The 15,774-nt window shown below is 35.8% G+C and overlaps 1 protein-coding gene across 1 annotated transcript in view; it reads left to right on the top strand.

Moving 5' to 3' along the window:
* The window catches only part of LOC103604982 (S1 RNA-binding domain-containing protein 1), a 144,480-nt gene extending 134,276 nt beyond the window's left edge, over window positions 1-10,204 (top strand). The window contains exons 8-9 of the mRNA XM_008589563.1: window positions 949-1,125; window positions 10,021-10,204. Of these exons, the coding sequence (XP_008587785.1) occupies window positions 949-1,125; window positions 10,021-10,204 (361 nt within the window). The remainder of the gene's footprint in view (window positions 1-948; window positions 1,126-10,020) is intronic.
* The last annotated feature ends 5,570 nt before the right edge of the window (window positions 10,205-15,774 follow it).

Consider the following 15,774-nt stretch of genomic DNA (forward strand, 5'->3'; position numbering starts at 1 on the left):
CTGGAAAAGAGCTGTTTCCCACCACATGAAAGTAAATATTTTTCGCTGGTTCAGTCTCTTGCATGCATCTGTCAAAGCTGGCAGTAACCAAAAGATAAATTCTGAGGGTTCAAGGTATGGTTACCGTATTTGTACCCTAATTCCACAAGTCACCTATCAAAATTTCCATCATACTGTAATCATATCTTATGTACTCTTTTTTCTCTGTGGCTATAGAATAGTTGTTTTTTTGTTTATAGCTTTGCATTTATTACACAAGTCTTCGGATACAGCATGAAATTCCCTGGATTTGGACCTTTTTTCCTTGAAACTGGTATAGCAGAAAATATCCCTTACATTTTAAGGTGTTGTTTTTCTACCAAAGCTACAAATGTTTCACAATTCCATATATGGAATTCCATAATAGAATTTAGATTCTCTGAAATAGTAATCTTTTAATTAACACCAAGCAAACTACCTAATGATATGGTTTTCATATTTTTATGCTAACTGTGATATTCATGGATAAGTACCTTTTTGTAGTTGAACTCTTTAAAATAATAAGAACAGGCCAACAACAGAAGAAGGGGGAGGATAAGACAATTGTTGCTATTTTAATTTCTGCTACTAATTCACATTGTAAGCTAAACGGAAATAGGCAGAATTATTACTTGATTCAGAAATACAAGGAATTTGTGTAGTATAGAAACACTATGGGGAATAGTTCTTTTTCTTGCATCAGTGTTAACCAGTTTACCAGCATCTTTATAACAGCTACTGGTTTTGTCACTATTTTGTTCTTCCCTCTTCTTGTACAACTCTTTCCTCTTTGTTCTTTTGGATTACGTTCACTTAGTCATATAACAATATGTAATTGCAGTTGTTGTTATGATTCAGATGTTTTATATCATTATCTTTTCAGATGAGATCTTTCTTTCAGTTTACTCATTCTGTATATTTTTTTCTAAGGCATATCGCAGGACTCAATGCCAACAGAGCCAAAAATATTATTGAATGGCGAGAGAAAAACGGGCCCTTCATCAATCGAGAACAGTTGAAGAAAGTGAAAGGGCTGGGTCCAAAATCCTTCCAGCAGTGTGCTGGCTTCATCAGAATCAACCAGGATTACATTAGAACATTTTGCAGGTGATTATTAAAGTGTACACTCTTGTTTCTATCGTCAGTTTTCTCTCTTATTGTTTCTAGGTGTCCCTTGTTCATGCCTTCATTCAATGTGTATTGGAATGTCTGTTTTTTTGCTAGGCATTGGGAATACAGCAGTGAACAAGTCAGCAAATTCCCTGTTCTCATGGACTTATATTTTAATATGTGAGACAGACAATAAACAAACTAGTAAAATAAGTGGATTCAGATGTAATAAGTGCTATAAAAATTAAAACAGAGAGATATGACACAGTCTTCAGAAGCAGTGCAACTGCTGTAGGTGAGTTATTCATTGAAAAATTATTTGAGCAGAATTTTGAAGGAAATGAAGGATCAGAAGGGAAGCATCCCAGGCAAAGCAAACACTGTGTGCAAAGTCCTAAGGCAGGACCAACTTTGGTGCATTCAAGAAACGAGGTGAAGGCAAACATGATTGAAGCATAGCAAATGGGAAGGACTGCTACGAGATGAGGTGACAAAGGTGACTTCACAATGACCACTTCATACTGACATAGCTGTTCCCTAAGCATAGACAGGCTTTCCCACTCCCTCCTCACTGAAAATTGACCAAAGCATTAACTATCAGTTGTGTAGATTAAGAGCTAAGTTATTACTTTCTAATCCTGGTAGCACAAAAACAAAGAAATTGGATAAACTTAGCATTTTATAATCATGAAAGAACAGCTTTTATGTATCTGCTACTTTATGACTACCTGATTCATTCATGTGTATTTTTTTCTTTTGACAAAACTATGATAAAGTTCATAAGGAAAAGTATCTTTATTCTGGAAAAAAGGCTAAGGGAAAACCAGCCCTAGAGGCTAGTAGAATACATTATAAAGCTATAGTAATTGAAAAGTTTGGTTTTGATGGTGAAATAGAACAGGGGGTGTCCACTTAATTCACTTGGTAGAGCATGGTGCTGGTAACACCAAGGTCATGGGATCAGATCCTCATACCAGCCAACCAAAAATAAATAAATAAATGAAATAGCAGATTGTTGAACAGCATGGACTATGTTGACAGAATTGTTCTTGTGGGATTTTCATAGAAGGAAGTGTTTCTTGATGTATTACTTCTGATAGTGTGCAACCACAGAAAGAGTTCATGATATAAATCTAAAAACGATCTGAAGACTTATCCTCCACCATCTCCCCAAGTGGACATTTGGATCTAGAGTACCAGTGTGGCCAAAGGATCCTTGTATCAGAGTTAATAAAACTGAAACACTCATCAGTTTGCAAATGCCAGCTTCCATTGATTTGAGGAGCTTCACATTAGGGAACAACTACTGATCATGACTACTCCCTATGGCTCAGAAGAAAGCAAGCTTTGGAAGAAGTCACTTTTTGACTCAATTTTGAATGCAAAGTTTGAATGCAAGAGAATTGCAATTAGAATACTAAAATAGAGCAGTCATGGGCAACCCCTGCCAGATTGGCAGACAGCAGGAAGCACCACCATGCTGGTGGTCCACCACTGCCACTCTTGCCACAAGGGCAGCTCAGTGCTGCAGCAGCCACCACCACCACCATGCAGGCGGCCCACAGACCACTCAACTGTATTAACACAATTGGAGCCCAGAGAAAGAGCACGTGTGCAAGAGGAAATCTTGTCTCCTCAAAGCCTACTCCAGAGTAATAGAAGTAATTTCTCTACTAGATGAACAGACATCAATGTAGACGTACTAGAAATATGAAAAAATAAGAAAATATGACATTACCAAAGGAATACAATGGTTCTCAACTTCCAGACCCCATACAGCAGGAAATCCTTGAAATGACTGAAAAGGAATTCCAAGTAACAGTCTTAAGGAAAGACTATCTCAATGAGATACAAGAAGACTCAGACAATACAATGAAATGAGAAAGAGTATCCAGAATATGTAAGGGGAAACATAAAAAGAGATTAATTCCTTAAAAAAGAATGTAGCAGAACTCCTGGAACTGAAGGATTCATTCAATGAAATAAAAAACACAACTGAAAGCTTAAGTAGCATGCTAGAGTGAGTAGAAGAAAGAATTTCTGATCTTGAAGTTGGTCTTTTTGAAATAACCCAGGAGGACAAAAGAAAGAAAGAAAAAATAATTTTTAAAAATGAAGAAAATCTAAGAGAGCTGGCAGACAACCTAAAGCGTACAAGTATCCAAAACATGGGTATTCTGGAAGGAGAGGAGAAAGGAAAAGGCATTGAGAACATATTCAATGAGATAATAGCAGAAAAATTCCCAGGTATGGGAAGAGACAAGGACCTTCAGATTCAGAGACCTGAATCTTTGAATTTGCTCAAAGATCCCCAAACAGATTCAATATAGAAAGGTCCTCTCTGGGCCGGCCCGGTGGCGCACTGGAGAGTGCGCCGCTTGGGAGCGTGGTAGCGCTCCCGGCGAGGGTTCAGATCCCATGTGGAGACCGGTTCCCGCTCACTGGCTGAGCGCAGTGCGGGCACAACACCGAGGGTTGTGATCCCGTTGCCAGTCCCTGGTACGGGCATGACATCGAGGGTTGCGATCCCGTTACCGGTCAGTAAAAAAGACAAAAAGGAAAAAAAAAAAAAAAGGTCCTCTCTGAGACACTTTATAGTCAAACTGGAAAAACTCAATGACAAGGGGAGAATCTTAAAAACAGCAAGAGAAAAGCATCAAGTCAACTATAAGGGAGACCCCATCAGACTAACACCAAGCTTCTCAACAGAAACTCTACAGGCCAGGACAAAATGGGATGATATATTTAAAATACTAAAAGAAAAAACCTGCCAGCTAAGAATACTATACCCAGCAAGGATATCCTTCAGAAATGAGGGAGAAATAGTGTATTTCCCAGACCAAAAAAAAAAAAAACTGCAAGAGTTCACTACCCTATGACTAGCCCTACAAAAATCCTAAAGGAAGTTCTGCGTCTGGAATCCCAAAGACAAAAATCACTACCGTGAATACACAAGAAAGAACAAAACTCACTGGTAGAACAAAATGCAAATGAGAAAGACAAAGAAACTATCTTACCATTGCAAAAAACCAACAAACACCACAGACAATAAGAGGAAAAGAAAGGTAACAAAGGTATTTATAACATCCAAACAAAAATTGATAACATGCCAGGAGTAAGACAGTACCTTTCAGTAACAACTCTGAATGTAAATCGATTAAATTCCGCACTCAAAAGACACATACTGACTGGTTGAATTAAAAAGCTAGACCTAACTGTAGGCTGTCTTCAAGAGACTCACCTCACCTGTAAAGACACACACAGACTGAAGGGATGGAAAAAGATATACCATGCAAATGGAAACCAAGAACAAGCAAGAGTATCTATTCTTATATTGGATAAAATGGACTTTAAACTAAAAACAATAAAAAGAGACAAAGAAGGCCACTATATAATGATAAAGGGATCTCTCCAGCAAGGAGACATAACAACCATAGATATGTATGCACCCAAGCCAGAGCACCCAGATATATAAAGCAAACACTATTAGACCTAAGGAAAGAGACCCTGATACAATAATAATTGGGGATGTGAACATGCCTCTTTCAGCTTTGGACATATCATCTAGGCAAGAAATCAACAGAGAAACGCAGGATTTAAACTGTACTTAAGACAAATTGGACCTGGAAGGTATCTACTGAACATTTCCCCCAACAACTACAGAATATATATTTTTCTTATCAGCACATGGAACATTCTCCAGGATAAACCACATGTTAATTCACAAATCAAGTCTAAGAAAATCTTTAAAAACTGAAATAATTTCAAGTATCTTTTCAGACCACAATGGATTAAAACTAGAAATCAGTAACAAGTGGAACTTGTTAACATGCCAGGAATAAGACAGTACCTTTTATTAACAACTCTAAATGTAAATGGGAATTATACAAATACATGGAAATTAAACGACATGCTCCTGCACAACCATGGGTCCAAAATGAAATTAAACAGGAAATCAAAAAATTTCTTGAAGCTAATTAAAATAAACATCATACCAACACCTACAGCAACACATCAAAATGATTATATATCAAGATCAAATGGGATTCATGCCAGGGATGCAAGGATGTTTCAACATATGCAGTGAATAAATGTGATACACCACATCAACAAAAGCAAGGGTAAAAACCATACGATTATCTCAATAGATACACAAAAAGCATTTGACAAAATTCAGCATCCTTTCATGATAAAGATTCTCAGCAAATTAGGTATAGAAGGAAAGTATCTCAACACAGTAAAAGCCATATCCAGCAAACCCACCACCAGTATTATCCTAAATGGGGAAAAGCTTTTAGCTTTTTCTTTAAGAACAGGAACAAGACAAGGATGCCATTTTCACTACTCCTATTTAGCATAGTATTAGAAGTACTAGCCAGAGCAATTGGGTAAGAGAAAGAAATAAAGGGCATCCAGAGTAGAAAAGATGAAGTCAGTGTCCCTGTTTACAGAAGACATGACCTTATATCTAGAAAAACCTAAAGACTCTACCAAAAGAAAAAAAAAAACCTCTTAGAGCTGATAAGTGATTTCAGATAAAGTTACAGGATACAAAATTAACATGCAAAAAATCAGTAGCATTTTAATACTCCAATAACAAACTAGCAGAAAAAGAAATCAAGAAAGCAAGCCCATTTGCAGTAGTCACCAAAAAAATTAATTACTAGGAATAAACTTAAACCAAAGAGATGAATGATCTCTACAATGAGAACTACAAGTCACTGCTGAAAGAAATTTTAAGATATACAAAAAGATAGAAAGACATTCTATGCTTCTTGGATTGGCAAAATTAATATTGTAGAAATTTCCATACCAGTCAAAGCCATCTACAGATTAAATGCAATCCCTATTGAAATACCAATGATATTCTTCATAGAAATAGAGAAAATAAATCTAACTTCCACATAGAACAAGAAAAGACCCTGAATAGCCAAAGCAACCCAGAGCAATAAATAAATAAATAAATAAAGCTGGAACCATAACACTACCTGGCTTCAAATTATACTACAAAGCTATAGTGACCAAAATAGCACTGTACTGGCATGAAACAGACACTTGGACCAATGGAACAGATTAGAGAACTCAGAAATCAACCTACATGCTTGTAGCTGGCTGTTCTTTGGCAAAGGCAACAAGACATACATTGGGGAAAAGACTGCCTTTTCAATAAATGGGTAACTGGACATCCATATGTAGAAGAATGAAATTAGACCTGTACCTCTTGCCATATATCAAAATCAACTCAAAATGGATTAAAGACTTACATAAGACCTGAAACTGTAAAACTCCTAAAAAAAAGACATAGGTGAAACACTTCAGGAAGTAGGACTGGGCAAAGACTTTATGAATAAGACACCAAAAGCACAGGCAACACAAGAAAAATAAACAGATGGGATTATACCAAACTAAAAAGCTGTACAGCAAAAGAAACAATTAACAGAGTGAAAAGACAACCTACAGAATGAAAGGAAATATATGCAAACTATGCATCTAAGAAAGGATTAATATCCAGAATGTACAGGAATTCAAACAACTTAACAGTAAAAAAACAAGTAACCCAGTTAAAAAATGGGCAAAGCAGCTGAACAGCATTTCTCCAGGGAAGATATACAGGTGGCCAGCAGACACACAAAAGAATGCTCAACATCACTAGGCATCAGAGAAATGCAAGTCAAAACTACATTAAAATATAATCTCACTCCAGTTAGACTGGCTGTTACCAAAAAGACAGAATAACAAATGCTGGCAAGGATGTGGAGAAAGGGGAGCCCTCATACTGTTGGTGGGACTATAAATTAGTACAGCCATTATGGAAAACAGTATGGAGGTTCCTCAAGCAACTACAGACGGAGCTGCCATATGATCCAGCAATTCCACTGCTGGGTGTATACCCAAAGGAATGGGAATCATCATGTAGTAGGGATACCTGCACCCCCATGTTTATCACAGCTCTATTTACAATAGCCAAGAGTTGGAACCAACTTAAATGTCCATTGAGGGATGACTGGATAAGGAAAATGTGGTATATTTACACAATGTAATACTACTCTGCCATAAAAAAGAATGGATTTCTGCCATTTGCTGCAACATGGATAAACTTAGAGGAAATTATGTTAAGTGAAATATGCCAGACACAGAAAGAAATACCACATGTCCTCACTCAAAAGTGGGAGCTAAAATAATAAATAAATAAATAATAAAAGAAAGAAAGATACAACGATCACAGTAATTCATTGAACTTTCAAAAGGAGATAACAGAACTGAGGCCAACAATGATGGGAAAAGGGGGTTGTGAGAAATTGGTAAAGGGCCACAAAAAAATGATTATGATGTGCAGGGTTGAAAGTACTAATTACCCTGATTTGAGCCTTATATATTGCACACAGATATTGATATTCAATGCTGTACCCCACAGGTATGTATAACCAATTGTTTCAATAAAAAAAGAAAAAGAGAATATTAAAATTTAAAAGAATGAAATAGAACAGAATAGAAACTGAAATCCACCAAATACTGGGGAAAATTGATTAATTATTCAGTAAATGGTATTATAACAACTGGAAGGAATTTGATATGTATGGAAGAAGCTGTAGTCCCACCTCACTCCTTATACCCAAATAAATTTCACATGGATAATAGATTTAAATGTAAAAAGTGATACTGTAAAAGTACCAGAAGAAAACATGGGCAAATTTTGCAGAACATTGGAGTGGTAGAAATTCTTTCTAAGTATACCACAAAACCCAGAAGCCAGAAATGAAAAAAACTGAGGATAAAATAATCCTATATTGGGCCGGCCCGGTGGCGCACTGCCACAGTGCGCCGCTTGGGAGCGTGGCGGCGCTCCCACTGAGGGTTCGGATCCCACATACAGACCGGTTCCCGCTCACTGGCTGAGCGAGGGGTGGGCACAGCACCGAGGGTTGCGATCCCGTTGCCGGTCCCAGTCCGGTACAGGCGCGACACTGAGGGTTGCGGTCCGTTGCCGGACACGAAAAAGGAAAAAATATAATAATAATAATCCTATATTTGTTAGTTTTTATATTTTTCGAACACTTGGTTAGAAAATTCAAACACTATTAATAAAGAATAAAATGAAGACTAAAAGGTGCCTCAATCTCTCACTTCAAAATAGTTTCTTATATTTTCTTCCAGAAAGCAAATTTATGCTTATATCATCTTGTGTGTATATGTTTATTATTTTTTAAATGCATACAGAAGAGATCATGTTAAACACAACTATTTGAAACTTGCTTTATTTAAGTCATATATCTTGGATCTCTTCCCAACTTATTACACACATACTTTTTTTTTCTATTATTCTTTATAATGTGCATAATATTTAACTGTATGGATGGGCCATATTTTAATCTAATTGGTTCCTTACTGATGAACATTCACGTTTTTTTAAAGCCTTATTTTTTTTTTAACTGATGATTAAATACTCGAAGATTTATGATTGTTAGATCTCCTGGATAGTTCATATTTTTATTCAGAATGGAATATTGCTATCTCATTTAATGTTTTTTGCTTTGAAATTTGTTAGCAATGTTGTTATATTTGCCTTTTCAGAATACACTAGGTATTTTTTTATTTTATATTTTTTATGGCATTTAATTTTTGATATGGCTCTTATAAACATATAGCTCAATTTTGTGGTTTTGCCCGATCTGATAATAATACATTCATCTTTATTGTGTTTATTGATATGTTTGGACTTAATCTTTCACATTATTGTATATTTTCTCTCCATCATGCTTTCTGATTCTTTTTTTTCCTTTCATGTTGTTTGTTGTATTGATCAGTTAACAAGTTTTCTCCTCATTTCTCTCCTTGTTTTCCCATCTCATCTTTACCTGTCTTTAGTGATTTCAGAGTTGTACATCTTACTTCTGTTCTTCTGATGTTATCCTTAAATTTGTTTTGGACTGACCTCTGGCGTTAATTGTTGTCTCTGTCTGTCTCCCAAAGAAGACTGAAAACTTGAGACTCTTCCTAACCTCCTCTCTTCAACTCTGCCTCCCACGATGAGATGACCTAGGATTTTAGTTTTAGACTAGTTCTTTTCATATATGTTTTTAAATATTATTCATGAGTATTTATTTAACTTAAGAAGTTTTTATGGTTTCTGTGCTCATCGCTGTTTCTTCTTACCATTTTTCTTGAGTTCATTTTTTGTTGTACTTTATCCTTAAATTCTTACAAAGGTTATATGGTTTATGCTAAGTCCTTACATCTGGAAATTATTTTAATTTGCCCTCTTACTTGAATGCTAGTTGGGCTAATTATACGATTCTAGATTCAAAATCATTTTCTCTCAGAACTTTTAAAATATTATTCCAGTATGTTCTGACATCTGATTTTTGCCAACAAGAAACCTGATGCCAGTCTGATTCTAGTTCCTTTCGAAGTAATCTGTTTTATTTCTCCTGAAATCCTTTCAAGGTTTTTAAAATTATTTATTTCTGAAGTTTCCCCACAATATGTTAGGTGTGAGTCTTTTTCCATTTATCCTATTCTGCGCTCAGTAGGTTCTTTTGAGTACTTGTGTTTTTCTTCAGACTAAGAAGTCTTCCTCCTCCTCCACCTCTTCCTCCTCATTTTCCTCTTCTCCTCCTCCTCCTATATCCTCCATTTTTCTGTTCTCTCCTAGAATGCCAATTATACAGACTGAATCAGTTAAGAATGTTTTTGGCTTCAAGTACCAGAAAGCTCTATTAACAGTGGATTAAACAAATAAGCGGTAATTTCTGTGAAGTGAATGGTCAGAATCTGGTTACTGTTTATATGTATTTGAATGGCAGAGAAATAGCACATTTTAAATTAATGACTCTTTTCTGCCCAACCTCACCTCTTTATAAAATTTTTTCTTTTGGTTTTACATGGCTGCAGTAGTCAGACTGAATCTTCAGGCCAAATTCAAGGAGTTGCTGTGACATCTTCAGCAGGTGTGGAGGTCACAAATGAGAAGCAGGGCAAAAAGAAGAGCAAAACTACAGTGAACGTTGTATTGAAGCCAAATCCTTTGGACCAAACTTGTATTCATCCAGAATCATATGACATAGCAATGAGGTAAGTCTTAGGCTCATGCAAGAATTCTCCATGCCCAGAGTGAATTCTTTACAGCAAATGGCCTTTGTTTTGGCATAATGGAAACTGAAATATATGACCGTGTTTAACATGACAACATTTTTCAGAAGTTCTGCATTGCTGAGTTACGTAACACATGATTTTATTTTAGTGGGGAATGAAACCATTATTCCTGGAGCAATGTCAAGCTAATAAACCCTGATACTAATGGTGAAGTGTGTGTAATGGAAATTGCATGGCACTCTCCTCTGTTTGCTTTGGAAATTAACAAGACACAATTGACTAGCACCTGGCATAAAGCTTGTGCTTTTCTGAAGATAAAGCCCTTTTGAAAGTAAACAGCAAACTCAGATTTTCTAAGAAATACTGTTCTGATTGGATATTACAGAGCCTAAGAAATGGTGTACTTTTAGTGAGCATACACTAACACAGAATGATATGGAGGAGGTTTTTGAGTACAAGGAAAGTTTAATGTAAGGTATTAAAAGAAAAAACAACTTTTTAATAGCACATTTGATTAGTTTAAAAATGTTAATTAGTTTGGGAACAGTGACTTGTGACAACCAAATTTTTTAAAGGTTCTTACTGAATTATATGACTGGATTTAAAAATAGTAAACATTTTAACTTTCTTTGAATCTAAAATAAAATGTTAAATTTGTTTTAAATTAATTTTTATTTGATTATTTTAGTAAATGTTATTTATTTGCTTTCTTTTAAAAATGTTTGAAATTATAAAGATTATGCCACATTATAGAGAACTTAGAACATAGAAAAAAGAAGTAAAAATAATACTCTGTCAGCATTAAAGCAGTGGTTCCTGTTTTTCCCCCAACATTTTATTATGAAAAAAATTTACAGTTAATTCTACCTATATACCCACACCTAATTTTATCATTAACATTTTACTGCAACTGTTTTCCCACATATCTGTTCATGTATTCTTCCATCAATCCATCTTATTTTTTTATGCATTGCAAAGAAAATTACAGACATCAGTACACTTTCCACTAAGTACTTCAGTATGCATATAATTAACTACAATTTGATAATTCTTTACAGTTTTTTTTTATGGTAAAATTCACATACAGTTAAATTTTAAGTGTACATAAGCTGAATTTTGACAAATACCTGTATTTGTATAACCCAAACCTCTGTCAAGATAAAGAACATTACTATCATCCCAAAACATCCTCTTATACTTCTTCCAAGCCAGTCCCTAACTCAGCCTCCTGGAAGTAACTATATAGCCTTATTTTTTTTGGCACTGTCCAGTACAGTGATCGAACCCTGGACCTAGGTGTTATCAGATCCACCCTCTAACCAACCAAGCTAACTGACCAGCCCTATGCTGATTTTTTCTACCAAGGATTAGTTTGTTGCTTCTAGAACTTTATATAAATGATACCATACACTTATACTCTTTCGTGTAAGGTTTGTTTCAGCATTGCATTTAAAGATTTATCCACATTATAACAAGAACCAGTAGGTTGTCCCTTTTTATTGCTGAGTCATATTTCATTATATGAATAAACCACAGTTTATTCTTCTATTGATGGAAGCTAAGAAATATAGGAAAAACTAAGCTGTTTTTTCTATTCTGTACTCTCAATGAAACGTAGAACACATCTGTAACTTCTGGTCACCAAAATGTATGGGGATTTCTCCCCACAAACAGCCAATCAATTCTGTAGCAGATTCTCTATGGAACAATAGCTGAGTGTCCTCTAATTCAGTTCAATTCTGAGACTATCTACCTGGAGATAGTATCAGATCCCAACAGCTTGAGGGCTCAGTCCCACAAGACTGCTCTCTCCACCACCACAGACACCTGTACTTCTGACTGACTAGCTATAAATCATGATTCCCATGACGCCCTCCTTGGGTTCGATTAACTTGCCTCACAGAACTCAGGAAACACTGACATTTACCCATTTATTATAAAGGATGATATAAAGTATATAGATGAACAGCTAAATGGAAGAAATGCCTAGGCCAAGGTATGGGATAAGGGGCACAGAACTCTGTGCCCTTCCTGGACATACCACTCTCCAGGAAGCTCCACATGTTCATCTAGCTGGAAGCTCATTCATACCCAATCCTTTGGGGGTTTTATGGAGGCTTCATTATGTAGGCCTAATTGATTACATCATTGGCCATTGGTGATCAACTCAACTGGCTGCCCCTTTCCCCTCCCTAGAGGTAGGGGATGAGCTGAAAGTACCAACCCTTTAACTGTGTGGTTGGTTCTTCTGATGACCCCCCCCCCCCCCGCCCCCAACCAGAAGCTATCTGGGAGCCCTCAGTCATTTTATTAACACACACACACACACACAAAACACCTCTCATCACTCCAGAGACCAAGTGTTTTAGGAGCTTTTTGTCAGGAAGAAAACCAAATATATATTTCCCAATGTCATGTGGAACCGTGGCTATTTCCAGTTTTGAGCTGTTAGGAATAAAACTACTATGAACATTCTTGTACATTTTTTTGTTGCTGTTGTCATTTATTTTCGTTTATCTTGGAAAAGTACTTAGGAGAGGAATTGCTGGGTTATAGGGTTGAAGAATGTTGAGTTTTATTAGAAACTTTTGTACCATTTTACATTTTATACTTCCACCATGAGAGTTCTGGTTACTTCACATCTTTGTCATTATTTGATATTAGTCTTTTTGATTTCAACCATTCTAATATATGTGTAGTAGTCTCTCTTTGTAGTTTTAATTTGCATTTCCCTGATGATATTGAACACTTTCTCATGGGCATATTAGTCATTTGTATATTTTCTTTGAAATATCTGTCTTTAACATATGGCGATTTTCTAATAGAGTTGTTTGCCTTTTTATTATTGAGTTTTGGAAGTTTTTTAATATATATTCTACATATATTAAAAAGTTCTTTGTCAAATATGTTTCACAAATATATTCTCCTAGTTTTTGACTTACTTTATTTCTTTCATGGTGTCTTTTGATGAGAAGCTTTTAACTTTGAGGTCTAATTTATCAGTTCTTTTGCTCTTATCCTTGTTACTTTCCATGTCCTATCTAAGAAACTTGCCTACCTCAAGTCAATGTATTCTTCAACGTATTTCTCTTTCTGTGCCTGGCTTATTTCACTTAACATAATTTTCTCCAAGCTCATCTATGCTGCTGTCAGTGGCAGAATTTCATTATTTTTTATGGCTGAGTAGTATTCTATTGTGTATATATACCACATTTGCCTTATCCAGTCATCTGTTCATAGACATTTAGGTTGGTTCCAACTCTTGGCTGTTGTAGATAGAGCTGCAATAAACATGGGAGTGCAGTATCCCTTCAACATAGTGATTTCCATTCCTTTGGGTATATATCCAATAGTGGGATTGCTGGACTAGATTGTGTGGCAGTTTTATCTGTAGTTGTTTGGGAAACCTCCATACTGTTTTCCATAATGACTGTACTAATTTACAATCCCACCAACAGTGTAGGAGTTTTCCCTTTTCTCCACATCCTTGACAACATTTGTTATTGTCTTTTTGATAATAACCAGTCTAACTGGGCTGAGATGCTATCTCAGTATGGCTTTGATTTGCATTTCCCTAATGATTAGTGATGTTGAGCATTTTTTCATGTGCCTGTTGGCCATTTGTATATCTTCACCTGAGAAATGTCTGTTCAGCACCTTTGCCATTCTATTCTAAATCCCTTTTACTTTTTTTAGGGTCTTCTCAAATTCATTTCACTTCCCACCTCACTGAAAAAAATCCAAAACTACCTTACAATCCCCTTCTTCAGATTGTCTCCATATCTTTGCTCATTCTCTCCCATCCTCCCTAAGCTATTCATCCATTTTTAAAATTTTGTTTCCTTCACCATCCTCACTTTCCCAAGTTGCTGCTGAGGACTTTTGACTTTGCCCGTTGTCTTAATCTCTGTGTGTCTAATCTCTGTAATTGCCTCACCTCTAAAAGTGAGGGGTAAATGACAGCTGAATGAATAAGATCTTTTAGCATTATATTATGACTACCTCTTATATCTTTAATGTGTCCTCCACTTATTCCTATAGTTTTAGCCCCTGGCCTTATTATTGCTGTGATCTCCCCTTTTCCCACTCCCTAAAAGCTAAAAGCAACAATCACCTCTTATCTTACTTTCCCCTAGAATTTATAATCCATTGCTCTTCCTTTTCATTGCCAAACTTCTCAGGAGGTCTGCCTCTAATTCTTACTGCCTGCTTTCTCCCAGTCCCTTACAGATTGGCTTTCATTCTTATTCTTTCAACTAATGACCTCCTGATTGTCAAAACCAGTGGCCTCTTTCCATCCTTAAACCACTTACCCATTCGGCCACATTTAACGCCATCAATTTATTGACCTTCCACGGCTTTTGTTTTTATATTTTATCTTCTCTGGTTTCTCTTCCTCCTTTAGCCCTCTAGATGTAGATATTCTTCACATTTTTTACCTTAGCCTTCTTTTTCTCTTGTTCTGTATGCTCCCTTGGATGACCACATTCACTGACATGACTATCCTTATCTCTTACCTTTCCACATAATTCCAGTCCTACATCTTAACATCTGTAGTTCTGGTCTTTCTCCTAAGCTCTAGTTCCCCCTTCCATTTGTCTGCAAGAGATTTTTCTCATAAATGTCTTAGCAATTCAAATTCAGTATATCTAAAACTGAAACTTGAACCCCCTTTTCTCTCTCCCTTTTTAATCCATCTTCTCCTCCCATCATTCCTCCTCACTAGCCCTACACACACACCAAAAAAAAAAAAAAAAAAAAAAAAAAAAAAAAAAAAAAAAAAAAAAAAAGGCTTGGNTATTTCTTTCATGGTGTCTTTTGATGAGAAGCTTTTAACTTTGAGGTCTAATTTATCAGTTTTTTTGCTCTTATCCTTGTTACTTTCCATGTCCTATCTAAGAAACTTGCCTACCTCAAGTCAATGAATTCTTCAATGTTTTCTTCTAAAAGCTTGATGGTTTTAACCTTTATATTTAGATCTGGGATATATCAGAAATGCCTTTTTGTGTGTGGTTGGAAGTAGGAGTCAAGGTTCATTTTCTTTCCCCATTATGAACATTCAGCTATTCCAGCACCATGTTCATTTGTTTTTGTTTTTTTTTTAAAGCAGTTTTCCTTTACCCATTGCTTTGGTTCCTTTGTTAAAAATCAAATGACTATGAGTCTATTTCTGGCTCAAAATAGAGATTTTATTTCATTGATCTATTTGTCAATCCTTATGTCAATACCACACTATCTTAATTACTGTAGCTTTATATTGTTTTGAAGTTAGATAGTAGATGTCCTCCAGTTTTGTTCTCTTTAAAGATTGCTTTGAATATTCTAGATGATTTTCATTTTCCTATAAGTTTTAGAATAAGCTTGTCAATTTCTACTTTGAAAAACAGTCTGGTGGCATTATGAGTCCGTAGGTGAATTTAGGGACAGTTGATGTCTTAATAATATTTATTGAGTCTTTTGGTCCATGAACTTATTATCTCTATCCACTTATTTAGGTCTTTTTTTATTTCTCTAAGCAATGTTTCTTAGTTTTCAGTGTACAAGCCTTACACA

This window comes from Galeopterus variegatus, unplaced genomic scaffold (genome assembly GCF_000696425.1).
Source record: "Galeopterus variegatus unplaced genomic scaffold, G_variegatus-3.0.2 Scaffold5521, whole genome shotgun sequence".
NCBI classification, from domain to species: Eukaryota; Metazoa; Chordata; class Mammalia; order Dermoptera; family Cynocephalidae; genus Galeopterus; species Galeopterus variegatus.